Source organism: Dipodomys ordii, unplaced genomic scaffold, assembly GCF_000151885.1.
Source record: "Dipodomys ordii isolate 6190 unplaced genomic scaffold, Dord_2.0 Scaffold48, whole genome shotgun sequence".
Lineage (NCBI taxonomy): Eukaryota > Metazoa > Chordata > Mammalia > Rodentia > Heteromyidae > Dipodomys > Dipodomys ordii.
Genome location: NW_012267264.1, coordinates 8665119 through 8691093, shown reverse-complemented (window position 1 = coordinate 8691093; position 25975 = coordinate 8665119). Strand labels below are relative to the sequence as shown.

At 35.9% G+C, this 25975-nt stretch overlaps 1 protein-coding gene across 1 annotated transcript in view; it reads left to right on the top strand.

The window, feature by feature from the left end:
• Cftr (cystic fibrosis transmembrane conductance regulator (ATP-binding cassette sub-family C, member 7)) overlaps positions 1 to 25975 on the top strand; it is a 142997-nt gene that overhangs the window by 113660 nt on the left and 3362 nt on the right. Inside the window, exons 23-25 of the mRNA XM_013019916.1 lie at positions 4457 to 4708; positions 8742 to 8897; positions 19451 to 19540. Coding sequence (XP_012875370.1) covers positions 4457 to 4708; positions 8742 to 8897; positions 19451 to 19540 — 498 coding nt within the window. The remainder of the gene's footprint in view (positions 1 to 4456; positions 4709 to 8741; positions 8898 to 19450; positions 19541 to 25975) is intronic.

Genomic DNA, 25975 nt, shown 5'->3' with positions numbered 1-25975 from the left:
TGTGTGTGCCACTTCTGGGATTTGAATTCAGGGCCTGGGTGCTGTTTCTGAGAATTGTTTTCTCAAGGCTAACTTTCTACCACTTGAGCCACTAGCTCTATTTTCAGATTTTTTTTGGTAGCTAATTGGAGATAAGAGTCTCGTGGACTTCTAAGGCTAGGGTTGAACCATGACTCTCAGATCTTAGCCTCTTGAGTAGCTAGGATTACAGGTGTGAGCCACTGACACCCGGCCTGAGTAAATCGTTATGTGTTCTTGAAGCATAGATAATAAAATGTAGAAAGATAGTCCAGAGTTTTAAAAAGATATTCTGAATAGTCAGAGTTTTTCTTTTATATAATTCACAGTTTGAAATCTCGAAAGCATGTGACATATTTTTCCTAAATGATTGCTCCATAGTTCTATCTCCTAATCTTCCTGTAATAGTTATAATGTCTTTTAACAGTGTTGCTAGTAAAATTTTAGGTATAGGAAATTATGTTTCTGCATTTTGGGTATTACAGTATGCTTGAGTATTAATGAATAATTTTGATGTTTTGCCTTTTAAGCAACCAAAACTGACTTAAAGAACTATTGAAACTATTTCTGTGTGAAAGAAGAGTCTGGTTCCTGAAACAACTTTGAAGACTTCTTGTCTGTTATTGCTGAAAGGGAGTGAGCAGGAGGATCAGGAATTATTTTCTTCTTGACTTAGATGCATCCCTTATAAAGTCAAGTTGAGACATGGTTATGGAGCTATCTTTTTCTTAAGACCGTCATCTGTGAAAAGACTTTGTTCTCCTGATGCTTAGATTAGTAACTTTGACACTCTTATAAAGATAATGAGATTCTGTTTTAAGGCTCAACTCCTCAAGATGTTCAGAGGAATTTTGGGATCCTGATCAGTTAAATAATGAACTAAGAATTTAAAATAGATGATTCGCAAACAAAAGTCTCACCTTATTTTGGCTGCATTCCAATGTTCAGAATTATATAGAATTTGCACAAATTTCATCTCCACAAATGCAGACAAGGTTCAATGTTCCAGTATCTGGCTTTCATGCTCCTTATCATGTAACTTCTATTTTCCTCTATACTCCTTCTCTGGAAATTCTTTTCTATATACAGGAAGTAGCAGCCTAAGGTTAAGGACCTGATCAGCCTCCAGTCCCGTTGATAATTTCCTACTCTTCACTTCTACCCAATGCAATCTTAGTGTATTGTGTTCTTCCATATAATGTGAAAATGTATGAAAGGTTAAGTGTGGTTAAAGCACTCAATAAAATTACATAGGTGACACTAGGGATAGTTCCATATGTTGTGACTTCTATATAACCCAAGTAGCGATATACATCTTCAAGCTGAAAAGCTAGACAACATGTGAACATCCTCATCTTTCTGCCCTTCTCTATGCACAGATACTTCCTTCTGCATAGAACAGAAGGCAGTAAATTCGTTCACTATTAGCAAAGGTTTATGAACTGACTGCATGGTGCTAAGCAGTAGAGGCAGGGGAATGCTTTAAATATTCTATTTAAATAAAATTTAAATAATATTTAAATGTGTAATCTATTGCTTCAGTATCACAAGAAATACTTGGAACCATTTCAGTAGTAATGGGTACAAACACATGAGATCAAACTTCCAGGTCCTCTCACTTGCATGAAATCTTGTGAAGACCTTTGTGTTAGTCAGCTTTCTGTTACTATAACAAAATACCTGGGATTACCATAAAGGGAAGAACAATTTATTTTGGCTCATGGGTTAAAAGGTCTCAGTACATGGTTGGGTGACTCCATTTCTTTTGATGAAGGGCCTAATGGCAACAGAAATGTGTAGTAGAGGTGGCTGCTCCCCGCATTGTGGTCAGGAAGTAAAGAGAGCAGAGAGAGGTTAAAAAGTCTTGTGGAAAAGTTAAATTCTTTAAGGGCAGAGCTTCAACACTTTCTTCCTCCAAGTAGGTTGTGTTTCTTAATGGTTCTGCCATCTCCTAACACTGCCATCAGTCAAAACCAAACCATTATTACTTGGACTTAGGGAAACTTTTAAGATCCAAACCCTATAATAGCTCTGTACTTAATTTTCTTTTTTAATCTATAATTTAGATTTTTTTTTCTTAAGACGAGTGACCTAAGCTATAAGCTTCACCACCCCAGATCCATTTCTGATAGAAAATATGAATCTTTGCCCCTGAAATGAAAGATGCAAGAAATATCATTTCAACTTTTCTGTGGTTGTAATTATTTCCTATTTTTGAACATGTATTTACTTGAACACAAGAAACAATCTTGGCTAATTCAGCAATCTCAATAGGTTCTGAGTGGTTTACAGACTACCAAGATATCAGAAGTAAGGCGTGTCTGGCTTTACTCCTTTTCTCTATATTGTCTTTTGTTCAAGTTGTCTTTAGTTCATGGATGTTCCTATTTGACCTAAAAGGGCATAGTCCGGGTAGATGTGTCCTGACTGTGAGTTCTCTTTTGTCCGGCTTTCTCTCAACTTTTTGTATGACCCTAAGTTACCCAAAGATTCAATATGGCTTTTCCTGAAGTATTACTATGGAAATACAGGGAAATTTGAAACTGTACCATATCACCTGTGATCATTCATGTCAGGTAGTAGAATGCTCTCTACAGCATGCCTCTTTCATGGGTTGCAGGTTGGAAATGCTATGTGAGGAAATAATTTAAAAAACAACCGAATAATCAAAAAGGGAACAATTGCATTTATGCCCCTTTCACTTCTAGAGTTACTTATGATGGAAATGGGCTTTGAATCCTTTTAATTTCCACTAACAATTAATTTGAGTTGCAAGAATTCTCTTCTTGAAACTGAAATGCTTCCAAAAATTATTCTGGCCAGGCATCGATGGCTCACACCTGAAATCCTAGTTACTCAGGAGGCTGAGATCTAAGGATGGTGGTTTGAAGCCAGAAGGCAGAAAAAGTCCATGAGATTCTTATGTCCAATTAATCACCAAAAAAGTCTAGAGTAGAGTTATGTTCAAGTGATAGATGTTAGACTTGAGCAAAAGAAGTTGGAACAATGCCCAGTCCCAGAGTTCAAGATCCAAAACCCCAGGACCAGCACAAAAACAAAGCAAAACAAAACAAAAAAACCCAAGATATTTCAAGATGAAGGAAACTGAAACACAGAGCCATTGGAAAGCAAAAGATATATATAAAGAGAGCAGGCTTGATCAAAACAGGCATTAAAATTAGAATTGCTGAAATGGACTTTGAGCATTAAATGAAAGATAAATTTTGAAGCTCCTGGCTTCTGAAGCTCAATACTAACGATGAAGAATTTTGTGATTTCAACTTTTGATAATAAGGAATAGAAGCAAATGTTCCAAATGCATTTCTATCTACCTTTTCCCTTAACTCAAAAGTATTGTTCCTGAAATCTAAGTCTTTGCAGTATATAAACTAATAATATAGCATATTTGATAAAAATTATTATTGTAAAAGAGAAGGTCAGTTTTGACCGAATAAAGTTAATATCAACAATTACTTTTAAGACTCACAATAAGCAGTAAAATCATGTCTTCTGTATTATTAACATTTTGGAAGGACTAAACAAGAGGTTGAAGGATGATAGCTTTTAATAACAGAAGTTAAGAAAATACAAAATCCTCAGACACTTTTGTGTTATTTATCTATGTGTATTTACTCATTGATATGTTCTTACCTTCATTTATTGATTGTTCAAATATCTATTTTTGGTACTAGGCTGTTTTAAAAACCATATTCTGAATACTAATGAATTATAATTATTCAATGAAATGTTTTAGTTCATAATTTAGTCAGGCATCTTTTTTAAAATAGCTAAACTTTTCTATTTCTGTGCACATTGAAGATATACTTTATTGAATTTTACATCAAGATATTTGTAATACAGATGCGTAATTGATTTCAAATATTACACTTATGTAGTCTCATTATTTAGAAATTGATATTTAAGAAATTTGTACTAAGAATATTAGAGTAACTATAATTCAATGTCTTAAAATTGGACATTATTTTGGAGTTATTTAAAACCAAATAAGCAAAGAATGTCTACTTACCCCCTATTGACATGTAGGATTGCTATGGTTATTAGTAGAGCATAAGAGAAAGGCAAAATACTCAGTAGTGTTTCTGAGCTTTGGTTCATTCTAGCCAAAAATCATTTATTCTTTTGAGAGTACTTTGCCAATTTTATGTAACTCACGTTAACTGAGAATTAAGCAATCACAAAAATAAACAGGTTTATACGGAGTCGAGTTATCTGATGAATCTTCTTTTTTGCTTCAGATTTTAATTATATCCAGTTACGTCCTGTTCATTGGAAAATTTAACAAAAACTGAGAGATGAGTTGCCTGTATTACCACCTCATTTTTTTTCTTTTTTGAGCTGTAGGAAACTCCAAACTAATTATGGCACAACCTATAGTTCTCGAACAAACAAAAGTAAAAATACTATTTTACCATTTCAGATGCGCTCTGTGAGTCGAATCTTTAAGTTTATTGACATGCCAACAGAAGAAGGTAATTCTGCCAAATCAACAAAACCATCCAAAGACAGTCAGCTCTCAAAGGTTATGATTATCGAGAATCAGCTGGTGAACAAAGATGACATCTGGCCTTCAGGAGGCCTAATGACTGTCAAAGACCTCACAGCAAAATACGTTGACGGTGGGAACGCCATATTAGAAAACATTTCCTTCTCAATCAGTCCTGGCCAGAGGGTGAGATTTAAGCATTGCTTGCTTCTTAGACCTCTTACACTCGTATGTGAATCCCAACAGCCTACAAAAATGTGTTAGCAAGATCCATCTTTTAGCATGATTATTGCAACACTAAGGACCAATACTAAGCACACACATTTTGAGCTGTTATTGAACAGAAGCATTTTGTTTGGTATGAAATTTAATTTGGAGAATATTGAATCGATATAATACACTCATTTAAAATGTCATCATACTTGCAGAACATCTCATGAACTACTGTTTTTACCAGCTATAGAATTTGGTAACCAAACCATAATTGTAACATGTTTTCAGTTTTCTATTGTAATAATATGGTTATTTGATTGCTGACTCCTCATTAGAATCTTCAACTGTGCTTAGTGCTCTGCCAAAATAAGTGGATCTTTCTTTACAGCTTCTTTTCAAGCTTTCTTTCCTTCATTGGAGTTTCCATCAAGATAAATGTAATTTTTGCCAAATTACTTACAAAGTGGAAATAAACAATACTAAGTGATAATTTTGTTACTACAACACATTAATTTTTATGATTCACTAATCATAAGTAACTGTATGTATATGGCTGCATGTCAGTAATCCTACCTACTCAGGAGGCTGAGATCTGGTGGACTGTGGTCTGAAGCCAGACAAGATATAAAGATGCTAAAGACTCGGTCTCCAATTAACCATCAAAATGCTGGACTGACGGTACAAGAAGGCTGAGCAACCCTTAAGCCCTGGGTTCCAGAATGCATTATTTTCAAGTGTTTCCTATGGAATCCAGCCCTGCGCTGGGTGCAGAAAAAAATGATTATATATGAATTCCTTGAACTGACCATTGGAGGAGAGTTATTTTCTGTATATTTCATGTTCCATAAACACACTATAAATCTAGGTAGGCGTATTACATATTTTGATTCATTTCTTTTTTATAGAAATAGTATAGATAGTCATCTCAAGAAAAATGACTTTTAAATTCTCATTTTTATGGTTCTTTCTTTTTCTTTTCTTCTTTTTTAAATTGGGACTTGAACTCTAGGTTGTCTCATTCACAGTTGGTTCTCTACCACTTGAGCCACACCTTGGGTCCTACAATTATCTGACTAATTAGAGATGAGAGTCTTGGAGACTTTTCTGCCCAAGCAGGCTTTAAACCATGATCTCCAGGTCTCAGCTTCCTGAAAAGCTGGGATTACAGGTCTGAGCCACTGGTAACCACCCTTCTCAGATTAACTCTAAATAGAATTTTTTTTTAATTGTGGGATATAGTGAGTAAAATGTTAGACCACCATTACTAACCTGGCATAGAAATACTCAATGCTATTTATTATCACTTGCTTTCCAGTATATTTGACAAGGATTAAATATATTGGAGCAAGTTCTATTTATAAAAATTATGAAATGAGTAAAATATTCTCAAACATATAGGGATATACTAAAGCACATATAAACAGATATATAAATATGAAAATATTCTATTTCACTTTGCTTTATACCTTACTTTCTGGGAACCATAAAGTAATAAAAAAATATTTGCGACAGGTTTTCATTATTGCTTATAAAAATGACAAGTAAAACCCTATGGAAAGAATGTACTATGACTGCTCTATTCATGTTTCAGTGCAGTACAGCTAGCACCAAACTCAATGCTATTTAATTCTCCACATTAATAGTTTAAATTATTAATCCAAAATTCCCAGCTGAGGTGCATCTAAGTTATTAGAAAACATGAATTTGTACTTAGGATATGTATTGAAAGCTTATTTTCAGGAAGTATTCTTACAAATCCTGGAGAGGAATTATCAGGTGCCAATTATAGAAACAAGAAGAATTTGTTAAGTACCTTGCTCTTGGAAAAACTTGTCAGACATAATGGGTTCCTAGCAATCTATTGGTAGGAGGAAACCAGCGTAACAGCTAAACACTTCAAAGCTGAACAAAAGACTTACAAGTTGCCTCTAGAGCCAGTCTTATTCCAGTGTAAAAGCCAGGTTCTATAAAATGTCAGTATTTTTCCCTGAAGGAAAGGCAATGTAGCTATTTATTCTGTTCATTAGAACCATGACTATTGACAATGGATTCAGTCCTGAGGACATTTTTTACAAATACCCAAGAGATGAACTTGAAACCATCCAGTTTGTCTGCCAAACTTCTGCTTCTTCTCTCTGCCGTACTTCATTTATGTACATACAGATTGTGTACTCACAGTTTGGCCATCATGTTTGAAAAATTATGATCTGTAACAAATGTGTTTGTGCAACATGGGCTAATTCAGAAATGTAAATGTATATAATGAAATTCCGCAGGATTTTTGTAAGAGTTGATCTAGTGATTGACCAGAATTGACCCAGTTACTTTGAAGATCTTCTAAAAGCAGTTTTTCATTCATCTGCTTATGTATCTGTCCATACTTCTGTCAAATTGTCCTTGGGTCAATCCAGATGAAGATTTTTTTCCCTTTGCCAAAATGGAAAAAAAGGACAATCCTACCCTTGTTGATAAAAAAAGACAATCCTGCCCCTTCTTGGGGTAAATACAAGAAATAGTCAAGAAAGAAAGAATTACCAATTGTAATAGTTCTATGAAGAAACTCAAAAAGGTGTTGTGCATCACATTTGATCGATCTGGCTTTGTCATCTTTCACAGAGAACACACATTTGTGAAAGACTCATGATAGGGGAAGATAATTGTCATCATTACTTTTTTTGTTTTTTACTAACATCCTAAAGGGCTAGTTTATTTCCAAGCTCCTAATAAGTATCTAATAGGCTGTTTTTAAGCCGTAAATCATTTACTGTGGCTCACACAGTAAATGGTTTACACTTAGACTATCATGGAATAACTATAAAAATTAAAATTATTTAAAATTACATCTGTAAACTGGGTGCCACGGGCTCATGCCTGTAATCCTAGCTACTTAGGAGGCTGAGATCTGAGGTTTGAAGCCAACCTGGGCAAGAAAGTCTGTGAGATTCTTATCTCCAATAAACTACTCAGAAAGAATACAGAAGTAGCACTGTGGCTCAAGTGCTAGCCTTGAGCAAACAAAATCTCAGGGACAGTGCCTAGGCCCTGAGTTCAAATCCCAGGACTGGCAAAAACAAAACAAAACAATTATATTACATCTATCTAAATCCCTAATATTCAGTGAACTGGAAATTTAAAAATAAAACAAAAATAATCATTTACCCAAGTGTGAAATATACTACACTAAAAGACCATTTGCTGAGTCCTATTGTAATGATGTCAAATGATTACAACTAATTGAAATGCTAGATGTTTTATTCAGTGTTAGTGACTGGACATGTGTCTCACTCCACCAAAGCACTTCCCTCAAGAGCTGGGACCTAAAACAGAGTTGAGTCTTTCTCTAGGACTCCTACAATACAGATCTCCCATGCAATGAATAACATCCACAGTTCACATTATACTTTTATGGTTCTAGGTCTTTAGATAACAAGAATAGGTTTTTTTTCTTCCTGTGCTTCCCTTCTTGCCAAAAGTTCAGATAATAAAATTTCATCTGTCAGCTGTTCAAGAGTTTATCCATTGAGGCATAGTAAGGCCTGGGTTCAACTTGCCTTCCATGGGAATCTATAGCTCACTGAACATATCTGTGCTTATTTTCAGGATTTAAATTTATACTTGGTTAATTTATTCTGAATAAATATATATTAGACCTATTTAGGTTAGTTAATTCTTACATGTACTCTAGTTTGAAACATAATTCGGAAGTTGCTGGAAATAATGCAGATCAAGGCACTCTGTCTTTGTTTACTTTAATGCAAAAATGGACACTTTCAGACTTTTTTTTTAAATGTTAGTGATAAATGAAACCAATATAACAAGTCTGATCCCTTATGACCAGTTCTGTATTTTGTCCCAAGGATTATTCTTTTCTGTATCATAGTGATCAAAATTGGAAATTAAAGAAATAGTTGGAATGACACGAGAAACAATACCAATAGCTTTTTATTGTGAATATGATATGATATCTGTATGTTCCAGCAGTAATTCCATCATTTTTGTTCTGCAGGTAGGCCTCTTAGGAAGAACTGGATCAGGGAAGAGCACTTTGTTATCAGCTTTTCTGAGGCTTCTGAACACTGAAGGAGAAATCCAGATTGATGGTGTGTCTTGGGATTCAATAACTTTGCAGCAGTGGCGAAAAGCCTTTGGAGTGATACCTCAGGTAAGCACAAACATGTAGCCTGAGATTAAAGCACCCAAAATGCCACTTTTTATCATTATTTAACACAAGAAATATATGTTTCTCTGCAAAATATTCATTGTACCTTGCTGTTACACACACATACGCGCGTGCGCACACACACATACACACACACAGAGGCAATGGCAGTGGGGGAAGTTATAGGGATAAAAACAGAAAGCTCAGAATTCTCTGTGACATATAATTAGTAAAATGTTCTTGATTTTGATAGTGTTTCTCAGATTCACGGTCTGTATCAGGGATCTAAAGTTATTGCTTTTACCAGCTTTTTTTTTTTCTGTTTTAATGGTCTGAATTCCAAGTCAGCAATCACTTGCTGGGGGTGAGAAATGCTTTGTAAGTTATAAAAGATGCTCTTGAGATAACAAAGACTTGAAGCATGAAGCAGTGAAATTGAAAAGTTGTATTGATTTTGTTTTGGATGGGAAAAATGATGTTAGATTAATGTGTGGCTTAAAAATATGTCCCTCTTTGTTTTGGGTGACAAAAGATCTCTACCCTCACCAGCTTAACATCATTCTCTGTGTGTTATTGTGCAGTGGGATTCCAAGGTTATGCAATAGCATATAGCAATAATAGTTCTAGTTTAAAATGATCAAAATGAAAACTAGGACATGCCTTCTCTGGAACCATAGTTGAAAGCCATTGACTGTATTTCTGCTGTTAACTTGCTCCCATTTTGTGAGTATTTCATTGCTTTGATAATTAGCTTACTGATCTTGTCCAACTGGGCACTGAATCCATCCCAATAACATGATTCTTTCTGACACTTTTCTACTTTGAATGCAAAATTAAAATGCCAGGAGCATCTCCAGATAGATTGATGATAAATCTGGACTAAGAAAAAAATAAAAGCTCGTGTTTCTTGATAGATGACCTTTGTGCAAACATTTGCTCTTTTTAAACTAATGAAGCACTAAACATTGTTAGTTGCTGAACTGACGCTTTCAGTTCATTTGTCTAGATTTTACCATGTTGCCAGAAGCTTAATTCTCGCCTGAGTTTTGCAAACACTATTTTTTTTGTTGTTGATGGTGATTTTTGTTGTTTGCAAAAAGAAGAAAAGAATGGTCAGATGGTATAAAGAAGCACTGGAAACACAAGTATCCCAAGGTGATAGCATTAGATACAATAAAAATGTGTCAGAATGTTGAAGAGAATCTGCTTGTCAGAGAAATGTTGTAACTCTCTTGGCTCCATTTTTAACTAACAAGGAAGCTTTGGTGTTTGTTGTTCTTGTTAACACAAATCTATCCATTAGAAAAGGCAAGCTCTAAGAGTTAATTTCAGTTTTGCTAGGAATCTTTTAGTTTGTCCTTTGTGTAGTAGATTTTTGTTTTCTTGCTAGTTCTACTTAGAAACCAGCATAGATAGCCCAGAGGTAATCAGTGTGGACCAGAGTTACAGAAATTACTTTAGTTTGTCTTTTATATATTTTAAGGGAAATTCCCACCTTACCTTTATTTCACTTCCCCTCTTCTGTGGGGCTAACTTTACATAAACTAGAGGCAATACATTTAGATATTTCTTCAGAAATGCTTGATGATATCAGTGTAGATGTTTTTTGTATGTTTGATTAGGACCCTGAAATCTGATACTGCCTCAGAACCACAAATTGTCTTTTATCACAATGTGGTTTCTACTGCAGTGACAGCTTTGAACTTTATATGAATGCCCAAGAGGAAAAGATGTCAAACTCTGCATATATCTTTAAAGATTTTTTTATTAGCATATATTGGTTGCACAAGGTCTCATTGTGACATTTCTTTATATACATACATATATATATATATACATACATACATGCATGCATACATACAATGCACTGGATCAAATTTGCCCCTTCCATCTCTTTCTCCCTTGTCCTTTTTCCCCTTCTTCAAATATTCTATCATTTTTTTGGGGGGGGGTCTGGTCATGGGGCTTGAACTCTGGGCCTGGGCACTGTCCCTCAGCTCTTCAGCTCAAGGCTAGTGCTCTACCACTTGAGCCACAACACCACTTCTGGCTTTTTTTTAATGTGGTGCTGAGGAATCGAACTCAGGGCCTCATGCATGCAAGGCAAGCGCTCTACCACTGAGCCACCTTCCCAGCCCAATATTCTACCATTTTTATTGTTCTCCTTTCATATGTACAATAAAGTACATTACCCTTCCCATTGTCCTTCCCTCATTTCTGGTACCTGCCTCCTCCTTTATTGTCACTCATTTTTAGTGTAAATTAATGGCTATAAAGGGATCACGATTGTATTTCACATGTGGATATATTATAATTTAATCATTTACCTCTTCTATTTCTCACTCTTTCCCTGTCTTTCTCACTCCATTATTTTTCCAAAAGCTTCAGTGAGTTTTCTTATATTACCTTCATACATAGACACAGTATTTTTTGATATTTATCTTCTGCCACCATTTTCTTTCTCTTCTTCAAATATTTCTAATATCTAAATGGAGAGATGCTTTTATTTTTCTAACTTTTCTTAGAAAATTCAAATTAAGTATTTTGTTTTGTTTCCTTTCCTGGAGTTGGATTTTTCAAAAGTAAAACCAAAGAAGGAAGAGGGAATTGAATATCAAAGAAGAGTTAATTTTGTGTGTTTGGACATCTTTGTCTTCCTTTTATTCCCCAGATCTTGCTAGAGCATGTAGTTCTAAAGATCTCTGACACTGAGCTAGCAGAGAGCTCTAAGTTGTCACCTGCCTTCATACACATGAAACATTGAATTTTCAATAAGAAACTTCCCTTCTTACTCAAAGCGATTCTGAGACATTGGCTGTGCAATCACGAAGTCCTATTCCTTTTGGCAAGTCTCATCGTTGCTCTCTCATATCCAACCCTCCTGTAGCTAGAAAGCAGTCTTGGAGAACATGCCAGTCTGACAGACAGTTTGCTGTGTACATTTGAAAGTGGAGCCTCCTCTAACTTGTTCTACTTCACCTGTGAGACAAGAAAAGGAGGCACTGAGGCTTAGATTCCATGCCATTGGCTCAGGCTGTGCAGGCACTTTAACTTTAGAACTTGTTACATGACTTAATTTATAGACAAACAAACAAGGTTAAAATCTTGAGTTACAAATCTGAATGACTGTAAGCTTGTTCTGAGGAAATAACTAGGCAGTACTTAGATTTAGATTCATATTTGGTAGGCAGGCATTCCACTACTTGAGCCACACCTCCAAACCTCTTTGCTCCCATTATCTTTCAGTAAGTTCTCACTCCCCCCCCCCAGGACAGCTTGGACCATATGCACCCGTTTATAGTCCCTGCTATAGCTAGAATGACAGGTATCCACCACCACACCCACTAACTTTTGAGTTAGAGTCTTGTGAACTTTTTTGTGGGGAGGAGACTGGGCTGGCCTGGAATTACAATCTTCCTAATCTCAGTTTCCCAACTAGCTAGGATTACAGTCCTGAACTACAAGTCCTGGCTAGGCCTTCTCTTGCAATAAAACTTGGTACATAAGTATGAAAATAATCTATATATGACTGCGACTACAGATAACTTTTGATCTGGGGCTGAACATATGTCTATGGATATAAACAGTGAAATTGGCAGTGCAACTGCTCTCATTCAGTTAAATAACTCAAATTAATGATGTGATAATATTCAATCCCATATACTTAAAATTAAAAACAGATAGTCATTTTCAGTTATGTATAAGGTTAGTTCTTATAGTTGATATACCACATTAAGGTCCCTCCAACATACAATCTCTGTCTTCAGTCAGACATCAAAGAAGAAAGAATATGATCAGGATGACAAATTAAATGCAGATAATTAAACTCAGGGATGGGTGGGGAGAGCTATGGACAGTTCTGGAGAAGGAACAGCCCTTATGCCCTAGATTCTCACTACTCCACCCCACCAGGGAATCTTTGCTTATTCCTCCTCTCACTGCTGTGCTTTACTTGCATCTCTCCATTATATGTGGCATACTAATCAAGTTATACACAGAAAAGGGCAGACTTTGTGAATTGGAGATATTTGTCACTCCATGTATTCATTCTACTCTTACATTCCAGAACCAAATGAGAACCAGAATCTTGTTTATACTCTTCTCCTGGAATATTTGCTGTGTCTTATGTTAGAATTAACCGTATGTTTCTTTAATTTTTGTTCAGCATTGTAAAATATTTTGCAGACGTCTTAATTAAAGAAACAAGAGTTAAACAAAAAGTCACCAAAAATGGAAGCAGAGTCACAAAAGGAATATAACAGAAGTGCTAAATAAAGCTTATGAATTTTGCTTTGTGCAGGATATAATAGCTTGCAAGAGAGGAATTCAGTACACATTGTGTTGTGCTGAGTCACTAAATGCTTCATCTCTTTTACAAGGGTGATTCTATCATCATTTGGTTTTAATCTGTGGAATCTTAGGCATGTTAATTAATTTTTCTGTGCCTTAGTTTCCTTAACTGTAAAGTGGATAGAATGGTAGTAACAGTTTTTCTTCATGGTACTTTTGTATAATGAGTAAATATATGAAAAGCACTAAGACGTTTTCCAAGTCCATGGGAACTACAGTTTGTTGATGTTCTTGTTGTTATATGAAGTTCATCAAGGACAAGGGATCATGTTCTCTTTATCTCTAGGTTAGAACTGGAGCACGAGCTACAGGAATAAACAAATGACTGTGGACAGTTTCACCAAGAATGGGATATTAGTGGACCTGAAGGAGTGCTGAAGCTGATAGGTTTTAGAAAAGTTGAACGCATGGAATTCCAGGCAGGGATATTATAACTGTGAGCAATGGTGCGAATTAGAAAAAGTCAAGAGGGCAAGAGGTCAACAGAGGCCACCTGTTCTAGGAGTATTCAGAGAAAGAGGAAAGCTCTGACAAGTACTAACATGCACTTTCCACTGAGGTGAGGGATGGGCTAACTCTGCTTTAGTGAGGAAGAGCCGTGAAAGGACCATGGAGACTCAGCTTACAGACAGAAGATTGTAGAGAAAGGAATGAAAAGCCACAACTGCCCCGCTGTATTGTGCTAAGAGGCTGGGTTAAAATGAGGTGAGGAGGACAGGGCCAAACTTCAGATAAAAGAGAAATACAACAGGTGTGGAAAAAAACTATGACAGTCTTGCTATCTATGAGCCTAATCTTTTGAAATTTTAATGTTTTAATTAAGAAAATATTTTATTTAATCACTGAAAAAGTATGTACTAAAAAGTGGTAACATAAATGTTTTATATAAATATATATATACAGCATTTTCATATAAATATGATTTTTGCTAAAATTATTATGGTCTTTAATAGTTGGAGCTGGTGAATACTTTGTCCACTTTGCTCCAGTTAATAGATGTTCTTAAAATCAAAGAACTTATTTTTGTAAAACAAATACTTATTTTTATACATTCTCTAATGCAATTTAAGTACCATTTTCTCCTGTTCTTTTTTTAGCATCAGTTAGTGATACAAGGAGGCTTTACCTTGACAAGTCCATATTTGCATACCATTTCCTTTGAGCAGTCTTAACCCTCTTGTCGTTATCCCTGTCCTTCATCTTCCCTCCCAGCTTCTCCATCCAATCTCAATGAGTTTCACTGTTCCACTTACACAGATTCGTATAAAATATTTGACTATATTCACTCCCCACCCCAACCTCTCTGTTCACTCTCCCCTTACCCACTAGTAACCTCAGCCAGAAAGTACTTGTTTTATATACCTGCCATATACTTTGTGTATGTGTATGTATGTGTGTGTGAGTGTGTGTGTGTGTGAGAGAGAGAGAGACAGACAGACAGACAGAAACAGAGACAGAGAGCCCTGGGGCTTAAACTCAGGGCCTGCAAACTATCTCTGAGGTTTTTCAGCTCAAGGCTAGTGCTCTACCATTTTAGTCACAGATATACTTCCAGATTTTTTGGTAATTAATTTGAAGATAGGTGTCTCAACAACTTTCTTCCCTGGACTAGCTTTGAACCATGATCCTCAGATCTTCGTTTCCTGAATAGCTAGAATTATACGTATAAGCCACCAGTGCCCCAGTACCTGTCTCATTCACTTTTTAAATGTACGTTAATTGTTCAAGGGCATTTTCTTGTGGTATTTCACTCATGAATGCACAGTATTTTAATCATATTGGCACCTTTCCTCCTCACTTACTCTCACTTTCCTATTATTTAACTGTTCTGTTTTGTTTTGGAATTATTTTTATTGTACAAATTCAATTTATCAGAAAAGTTGCTGACATTTTGCTACAAAACAGGAGATCATAATCTTTCTAATACTTAAAAAGCATCTCAGCAAGCTTTGTTTGGTTTCTTTTTTATTTTTTGTCAGTTGGTGGGCTTGAACTCTGAGCCTGGGCGCTGTCCCTCAGCTCTTCAGCTCAAGGTGAGCGCTCTACCACTTGAGCCACAGCACCACTTCTGGTTTTCAGATGGTTTATTGGAGATAAGAGTCTCATGGAGTTTCCTGCTTGAGCTGCCTTTGAACCACAATCCTCAGATCTCAACCTTCTGAGTAGCTAAGATTACAGGTGTGAGCCACCTTCACCCATCTTATTTTTGTTTGTTGAGGCAAGATCTCATTATGTCCCCCAGGATGGTCTCAAACTCACTAGGTAGTCTTGGCTGATCTCAAGCTTTCTATCCTCTTGTTTTAGCCTCTGAATGCTGGAATTGCAGGCATTACCCACCACATTTGGCCTCTATACTACATTTTAACAGAACTATACATGATACAAATGCATATATGCATATGTATTTCCTTGTGAACCAAAATTAAACATCATATATTTAAAGACAGAGATTCATTCTTCCCACTTATGTAACTCTTACTAAATTCAATCACCACAGAAGGCACATTGCTCTTTTGTTTTCCTTTGACATCCAGTGCTGAAGCATAGTACCAGATGCAGTGATTCGTGACCAGCTCTGAGAACTCCATGTAGGCTCAGCTGTTTCCATTGAGCTGAGGAGATGAAGAGTCAGCTTCGGGGAAGAGATTAGTCATGTGGTGAACAATGGTGATCTCTTTATTCTGGCTGAGTCCTAATAATCACTCTTTATACCATACATGACATTAAATAAATACCAAATATTTGCACAACCTTACTTTCTTATTGGTGAAAGGTTTCTTAAAAAGAGTAATAGGGGGTCATAGTGGTTGAGAGGTGCAAGTATACATTTTAGTTCAGGATAGATCTGACTGTGCCATATTAGCCAAAATGTGTAACTTCTCAGGGCCTTGGCTGTCACATTTGTAAACCAGGGGATAGGGGACTTACATGGCCCTCCAAGGACCATTTAGCTGTTCAGATGATTTTTTTTTTGGAAGTTCCATCAGCTTATAAAACAGAACTGAGATGCTTATGGTTCCCACCCCCGGGAAGCTAGAGAGTGCCAGATCCTCTTTGTAATACAAGAATGGAATGTCTGATTGATTGTATGAAATTGAATTCTAACTGAACCAGTTCGTTCAGTTAACTTTTTTTTAAATTGAAAGAGCACATAGTTCTACTTTTTGTCAGACAATAGACTATAAATAAAAGACATATGGAATTTCTGAAAGGAAAACAATGCACCACACCTAAAACTTTCATATGTCTAATTCTAATAAGCAATTTTCTTCCTTTAAATTTCAGCTAACATATCTATTTTAATCAAATTAATTAAAATATGTGACCATCATATGTTGGATATCATCATAAGTTTGGTAAATAACATATAGATCATGGACTACTTATATACAAATTTTAGGCAAATGATTTCATTTTTAATAGAAATTTTAATTTTTTTTGTTGTAAACTGCACTGAATCCTAAATTTCTCCTTTTACAGTGAACAAACATAGTAACAGTAACTCATGCTAAACAAAATAGGCTTCTGATAACCATTGTTTTTTTTTTTTCTGGGAAAACCATTTCTTTAGCAATGATTAAAAAAATAATCAATATTGCAGTATTGCAAAAAAGAAATGCAGGAATGAATAACAGTGTTTAAATAAAGAACATGCTCCTGAGCTCAGAGTAGCTGTTTATGCATCCATAGGCCTGCTTCTGCTCAACCTTTAATCTTTGCTGGCTCTAAATCAATGAACATAGGGATCTGACACACCCAGAGACTTAAGGCCTTTTGCTATGGTGATAAAGAACACAGTTGTGGAGACAACCATGCCAAGGTTAGAATTCCAACTCCTACATGTACTTGCTAAGTGGCCTTGGACAAGCCATCCAACTTCCTTTTTCTAGTGCAACAGTAGGATCTAGCTCATTGAGTTGCTATGAAGATGGAAAGATATGATACATGATGAACCGGTCCCAGGGCATGGCCCATGGTAAGCCTCTCAAAAAGGGTATTTCTGTGTCCCATCCTCTTGGTAGGGGTCACTTTTCTGTAGCATTTAATTAATTTAATTAATTAATTTAATTCTGTAGCATTTAATTAATTTAATTAATACATTGTGTGAGACATTGTTTTAGCTCACAAACATTATTTCTTGTCCTCTTCAATAATTTCAGGAAATTCTGAAATGAAGAACTATTTATGAAAAGAACTTCAAGAAGAGGAAACAGATTTTTTTATTGCTTTTTTTTCTTTTCCTTGTTTCTTTGTCTTTGGGAGGGTAAAGTGGAAGAAAAAGTGGACAAATACAACCATGGTACTTACTAGACACTGTATGGAAAATGAATTGTATGTTTTGTGGGTAGAAATGGGAGGGAAAAACTTGTAGAGAGCATGAGGGAAGGGGAGACATGGTTCAAAAAGAATTGTGCTCATTACCTGACTCATGTAACTATAACCCCTCTGTATTTTACCCATACAATAACAATAAAAGAAAAAAAGATCCAGGCGCCAGTAGTTCACACCTGTAATCCTACCTGCTCAGGAGGTTGAGATCTGAGGATTGTGGTTCAAAGCCAGCCAGGGCAGGAAAGTCCATAAGACTCTTATCTCCAATTAACCACCAGAAAACTGGAAGTGGCACTGTGGCTAAACTGATAGAGGACTAGCCTTAAACTGAAGATCTCAGGGACAGGGCCCAGACCCAGAGTTAAATCCCCACAACCATCAAAAAAAAAAAAAAAGAACTATAATAGAATGTAAAAAGACATAAAAAGGTAGTAAATGACAAAATTCTATTAACAAGCAATTAAAGCTTAGCATTTAGCCCATTGTTTAATCAACAGACTGAAGTGGTCAGGCCTCTTTCTTGTTTACTTCTCTAGTTCCACAACTCCTAAATAATGTGTCCTTTGCCTACTCTCTTTAACTTATTTGGATATTGCTTTTATTTACATGGAGAGGTGGAAGTTGGTATACAAACATAGTCATCATACAGCTCATGATCTCAGGACTTATGCATTCTCCTGAGCAATCTTATGAAGTAGATGCCCTTCCCTTTGTCAGACAGGTTGAGAAATATCAGTATAAGAATTCTGGAGAGGGAAGACTGAGAAGGTGGCTCAGTGGTAGAGTGCTTGCCTAGCATTCATGAAGCCCTGGGTTTGAGTCCTCAGTAACACATAAACAGAAAAAGCTGGAAGTGGTGCTGTGGTTCAAGTGGTAGAGTGGCAAAAGAAAAAAAAAGAATTCTGGAGAGGAAAACGGAAGAGAAAAGGAGAAGAAGGAAGATTTTTCTGCCTGAGTATTACAGGCATCATCATCAGGAGCCAACTTGCCTTGTGTGGTTTCTTACAGACCAGTTGGGTGCTGAGCAAGCTACAGGTTTAGTCTAAGATAATTTGTGAAAAGTAAGACTTCAAGAGATTTAGTTCTTAACTCTTCTTAGTGTTATCAACCAAAGACAGAGGAAAAAAATTCTATATATTAACACCAAAATATTTTTAGTTCACACATATACACAAAGAAAGGCTTATTATTAATATAATAATTTTTATATTATCAATTATGTAAAATTTCCCAATGAGACAACTCTTTCCCTCTGGGACATTTTTAAGCATTTCAGTAGACTTGAGAAGGCCATGATATGACAAGTTCAGAGTCTCAGAGCAATGTCGTGCAATGCTCTTCATTAGGAATTAGACTTAGTTTCCACTTCACTCAGTCCAAGTCTTATCTGCCTGCCTTTTGTAAAATACATTCAATCAAACAACTTTTCAGTTCCTTCCTTTCATCAACATCTAAGTTGTTACTCTCTTTTATCCTTATTTGATGGTTTATGTAGAACTGTGCCTAGATGTATAGGCCATGTGAATTCCTATATGTGTTCATGTGTAACCAAAAGCAATGTCAAAAGCCCTCCGGAAGCTAGATTCATCAAAGAAATCCAAGGAAAATACATTAACAAAATAGGAATTTAGTCTGACAAGTCGACTATAAGCTTTCTATTTATTAAACTTTTAAATTTTGTATTTCTTTATAAGTGAGGAATAGTGCTAAAATGAGAAGTTTACAATGATCTCAATTTCTTTGAGCTAAGAACATTGGGATTAGGAAGAAAACAAGTGATTCAACTATTGCTATAACACTTCCTTTCTTTAAAAAATGAGGTAAGGAAAAGATATTTCATTTGTTCATGCTTTCTGTTTTCTTTATTGTTATAGAAAGTATTCATCTTTTCTGGAACATTTAGAAAAAACTTGGATCCATATGAACAGTGGACTGACCAAGAAATATGGAAAGTTGCAGATGAGGTAAGGATACCAAACTGAAATAATTTTGAGGGAGGTGGCTCTTACATTCTGACATGGTCATCACAGCTATGATAATCTTGCACAGCTGTGTGTGTGTGTGTGTGTGTGTGTGTGTGTGTGTGTGTGCACATGCAACTTTTAGGCAGAGTGAACTAATCTACATGAAACAATCCCAGTCTAATTTTGAATTAGACTCATTGACCTTCTCAGTGGACCTAAGCCCTGTCTTAGCCCATTCACCCTACATAAAAAAATACCATAACCAGAGTAGCTTATAAACAAAAGCAATTTATTTTGCATAACTCTGGAAAATGGTAAGTCTTAAGATCTAGGTACCAATAGACACCATTTGGTGTGTGGTAAGCACCTGCTTCGGTTCAGTTATGATGCCTTCTCTCCGCATATTTACATAATGGACCAGGTGGATGAGTTTTGGGGGTCGCTTTCATTATGGCTCTAATCTCGTGCATGAGGGCTCCATCCTCATGACCTAGGCACCTCCCAAAGCTCTCACCTCCTCATACCACTGCCTTGGCAGTTAAGATGTCAACATATGAGTTGACATTACTTAGAACTAGCAGCACAGCCCTGATGCCTCAAGTTCATCCTCTTCACATGCAAAAGTACATTTATTCCATTTCAAAAACTCCAAAAGTCTTGGGACTGGGAAGGTGGCTCAGTGGTAGAGCACTTGCCTTGCATGCCTGAGGCCCTGGGTCGATTCCTCAGCACCACATAAGCTAAAAGAAAAAAGCCGAAAGTGGCGCTGTGGCTCAAGTGGTAGAGTGCTAGCCTTGAGCTGAAGAGCTGAGGGACAGCGCCCAGGCCCAGAGTTCAGGCCCCACGACCAGACCCCCCCCCAAAAAAAAACGAAAAAAACTCCCAAAGTCTTGACTCATCTCAGCATTAATTTAAACATCTAAAGCCCAAAGTCTCGCCTAAACCATATACACATGATTTGGGGCTTTATAGTTTTTTTTTTTAAGTATCATTCCACTATTACCTTACACTTTTGATCTTTGTATCCCAGTTTCTATTTATAACATGTTCTTTCCTTTTCTCCCTCTCTCTGAAGTACACCTTGCCAGGAGCTTTGAAATGCCTGTGAGTGCTAAACACTTCCTCCTTGAGTGCCCAACCTTAGCATGCCCCCAGTAAAATGCACTTAGATTAACCGTTTTCTTTATCAAAGTTTCCTTATTACCTAACAAGCACAGGGACTTTAGAGAAAACATTAACTAAACTGCAAGTGATACATCTTAAGGTCTTTGATGTGACTTCACAGAGTAAAGTATAGGAACACAGTGTGGTGGGAAAGAACTTGGAAGACATCAGGCTTTGTAAAGTCTGGAAATATTGCCAAACCACAATAAAATTTGTGGGAATGGAAGATCATAAAATAATCCCAAATCTTAGAAGACACAGTTAAGACTCTAAATACCAATATAATACAAATATTTATACATCTAGAGTTTTATTGTTCAGTCAGTATTTAGATGTATCTTTTTTAACTGATCCTCTTTCTTTAATATTTGCTGGTTATAAACAAAGGTGATGATGTTGTCTTCATGTTAATGTCGGCTGCTTTGAATAGGAGTGAGGTTTAATTTGAAGAGTCCCAAATGTAGCTCAAATAGTCACCAAGCAATAGCCTAGCGAAAAAGAAAAGGGGATTTGGGTGAAAAGGCACAAAGCTTAGGCTTAACTCCTGTATGATCAATCATATAATTTAGGCAAATGGGAACATTTTGAGGTGTGTCGTACTCTAAACTGGTACAAAAAAGTGTAAGCATACATTGGCTCCCAACAGTCCAGTGCCTTCTTCTTTGCAGTTCTAATGACCTTCCTCAACCCCATATCTGATGACTTATCCTTTCCTATGGCTCCTTATTGCCTGATAGACAAAGTTTACCCTGTTTAAAGTGGCTTACTAGGTTACCATGGTCTTGATGGTTCTGATCTTTTAAGTGGCCCTCCAATGTATCATTTGGCCTCCCTGACCTTCCTGTGGTTTGACTGTTCTAAGTTTCTCTAAAGCATGAAGTGCTTTCTGTTCGCTGAAATTAGGACACTCTCCTGGGCTACCACTACCTGCTTCTACTTATCCTTCAGTTCTCCCCACACACATGGCTTTTTCCAAAAATTTGACCTGTTGCCCAGGTGGGAGAGAGGAGCCTTCTTCCTCTTCCCTTCCTAGCACGCCTCACACTGGATGGAGATTTACTTCTTAACTTATCCACATTCCCAGAAGAATTGTAACTTTCTCCAAGTCTGGGATCATGTCCTGTTCACTCTAGTGTTTCCAGTGCCTCAATTAGTGTTACACACATGGATGTTGTTGACAAATACTTATTGAATAAGTGAATAAAGGATTCTTCCATTTGACATGTGGCATGCCATGAGAACAACCTTGTGATTGATACACAACAGTTATTAGCATCCCAATTTTTATTATCTTCTAATACTTGTATAGTTTAACATGTCCTTTGATGTATATTCTGCATCTTGATCAGTTTCACCCCTTCCATCATTCTCCCCATATTATCCCAATTTTGATAAGGAAGCTGACCTTTTAGAATGAGGTTCCTTCTGGAACAATGTTTCACCAAAGGAACTGTCCCAGGGTTGTTCAGAATCTATGCATTGTGACTCTTGGTTTTAGAATGAAGGCTTTTGAGTAATTGCTTGCTTCTTAGATTACTTATGAAAGTCACCAACATTACACATTAATAACCAGGTAAGCTATTTTAGAAGCAAGATTAACAGCACAAAAGATTGCCTTTCAGGTTTAGTCCCAAGAAGCTTGCAGAGTAGTGGCAGGAATATGAAGAGGACCCGAGCGCCTATTTTTATTACTACCCACTGATGGACCTTTCAAAATGCAATTCCTTTTTCTGATTTTTATGTCCTTTTTTTATGAGTCAGCTCTTGCTCTGTAATGGCATTGCAGAACATAGTGGTAGCAAAAGCTATTATTTTGAATAAAATATCTGGTCCTTTACAGACTTTCCACATTTTTTTCATTTTTTATTTGAATCCTGAATTTAAAAACTGACTGAAAACATCATTAATGAGACAATTGTTAATTTGAAGATTTTTTTTTCAGTTTGACATGATGCAAAATACAATTTTTAATAGCAATTTGGGCAACAAATACAATTTATTAGCTGGGAGACATACAGATGGAAAATTCTTTTGTTCTAAAGTTCCTTATATTTTATTTTATTTATTTATTTTTATTGTGAGAATACCGTACAGAGGAGTTACAAGTACATGGGCAAGATAATGAGTACATTTCTTATCAAGCATTGTTGCCTCCTCTTTGTTTCCCCTCCCCTCCCTTCCCATAAGCCCCCCACCTCCTCCCACCTGATCCTCCCCTCCCACGCCAAAGTTGTGAAGTTTGTTTTTCGACATAATGACTTGTACATCTCATTGTTGCAATGGGTTCACCTGTATCCCTAGTTAAACGATTTGTTTTTGCCCTTTATTTTCTAATGTTGTTGCTTTTATTTTTAATCCTAAATCAGACATGAAAGTAACTTAAGAAATTAAGATACCAATCATTTTGTATTCACCTTAGTTTAAACAGGAATTAACTAAAGTTTGCAGTTTTAGAAAGTGGCTTGTGATTACAGCATTAGACATCTTATAATTTTGTTGTTTAATGTCAATAAATTAATAATCTTTATAGTAATTTTCATGTTTTTTGTTTTCCTTGACCTATATTGCTTCTCACTTGAGCAATAATATCTCAGTTTTCTTCCCTCTGGACAATGAGTTCATTCAAAGAAGAACCTCGAGTTATTCATCTTTAAATTCCCAGGTCTCACATAATTGCTAGAATTTAATAAATTATTATTATTACTATTATTGAAGGAATGTATAACTAAGTACTAGTATACATAGATGGCCAATACGTAATATAGGTACTGGTAGCAGTAACTGTGTCTATTCAAAACAGTTGCTAGCTTATTTTACTTCCCATTTTCTCTCCAAATCGTATCACAAATTCTAACAGAAAAGAGGTACTGTACTAAATTGTTAGTCACTGACTTCAAACTTTTGAGTTTTATTAACTTATATGGACCTTTCTCTAGTGATTATGGTTCCAGACGATTTTTACTATACTTCATACTAAATAGAGCAGTGAGATAAGAATGTTACAGAATATCTCTAGATTGGTCAATCTCATTGTCATTCACTTTTAAAATTCTGCTCTTTAAATATTGACAATGATAGATGTATATGCATTTTATTATTTACTTGTAGTAAAGAGTTTCATATGGAGGGAAAGACATACTTTGTTAAGCTTTTAATCATGGGAAAGTACAAAGTATAAGTCAGTTAAGTTGCTTTATTTAGTAGGAGTTTAGGAAATTAATGTGTGACTATTACAAATCAAAAATGAGACTATTCCATGTTATCCAAGTATCAATCCTATTACTAAAAATATCATTTAATTTTCTTGTTTTTTTGTTTCCTTCTTTGGTTTTGTTTTAGTCATACTGGGTTTTAGCTCAGGGATTTTGTGTCCTACACTTGTGCCCAAGTCCTTTTTGCTTATAGTGTTTTTCAGATGAACTCTAAGTTTACTTGGTCTGGTCTCAGACTCAGACTTCTTAACCTATATCCCTCAGTAGCTATAATTATAGATGTGTACCATCACACACCGCTTACTTAAGACAGAGTTTCTCTGGTGTTTTGTTCAAGATGGCCTCAAAATATTATCTTCCTGTCTCTGCCTCCCAAAAAGTTGAAATTGCAAGCATTTACTACACTACACCCAGTCTCTACTTCCTGGTGTTTATTTCCCGAGGTAAATTGTAAAGGGCAAATATTGAAAGCCTTATTGTCATCCTAGGGTCATGTTTCAGAGACTGAGCACATGTTTTTGTTATGTCTCAGGCTCCAACAATGCTTCCTCCCAAAGATCATCTCAGTTAATATTAACAAGAACAACTCATCAAAATTAATGCTATTACTTCCTCCCATGTTTTTTTTTGCATGTAAGGTAAAAGTCTCAAAGAAATATAGCTGATGTTGTCATCAACAAAGAAGTACCAATCAAAGCCATTTCTGTCATCTGAAATATCTTTAATCTTTTGTTTTCTGTCTTTAAATTTTTCTTGATGAGTACTTTTTTAAAACACATTCAATATTGCTGCTTCATCTAAAATAAAGTAGACTTATAATTCTATTAGTGGAGTTTTCATGGAGTGCAGGATAAACAAACAAAGCAGTTAGCATTAGATCATACATTATCATGGCATAACCAAAACCAGCCCACACTCTTTCTCCCTTAAGTTGAGATTCATCAAAGCTGTTTCATTTGGCTACCAGTATTTAAGAATCTCAGTGTTTACTAGCTGGATGAATTAATTAATGTGCTGATTCTGAAGAGCATGTTTTTACCTTCAAAAAGCTTGTCTGATTAATTTACTTATAGCCCCTATCATCTCAGAAAAATCTTTTCAAACCTAATGAATTTTCACCAAATAAGATTTGTTCCCATGACATTTGTTCCCAGGAGATTTGTTCTAGTATACACATAGGTACATAAATATATGGTGATAAAGGCCATTTCTAAATACATCTCATAAATCAAGAGATTATTCTTATAGCCATTGTCCAATTCTGCCAATATAAGAGTTAGCTACAACACTTCCTCCCACTCCAGGACCAATTCCAGATTACAAAAATTCCCTTTGGCCCCATATGCTCAGCAATGAAGCAACATCGAAAGCACAGTCATCTGAATATTGATAAAAGCTAAGACTTCATTAATTAATTTTTATCTTATTTTGATAGAATGAGTTTCTATGTTTCATTTGCTCCTTCAAATTTCTTTCCACATTTTTCAGCTTAAAAATATAGCCTATTGATTCCACCCTAACCTTCACATTCTATCTCAAAATCTAGGAGATTTAAATCTCCATTTTCAGATTGTTAATTTGAGATCTGGTTTAATATAAGCACTTTTACCACACTGTAAACTTTTCTATTTGTGTTCCTTTTTTATTTTTATTAGGCTACATTAGTTGTACAAAGAGGCTTTCATTGTGATATTTCCATCTGTGCATAAATGTACCCATCAATTTCTATCATTTCCTCCCTAATCATTCTTCCTTGGTCTCGTCCCTTTCTTAAAACAATTCCATCAGTTTTCATTGTTCTATTTCCATAAGTGCATAAAAGTACTTTGCCCATAGTCACACTTATTCACTTTCCTTATTATGCTACTCTTTTAATTCAAAGGTTTCTTTTTTTTAATTTAATTTTATTTTATTTGTGAACATACTGTACAGAGGGGTTACAATTGCATGGGCAGGATAATGTGTACATTTCTTACCAAGCATTGCAGCCTCCTCCTTTGTTTACCCTTCCCATCCCTTCCCAGCCTCCCCCCTCCCCCCCATCCCAATCCTTCTCCTT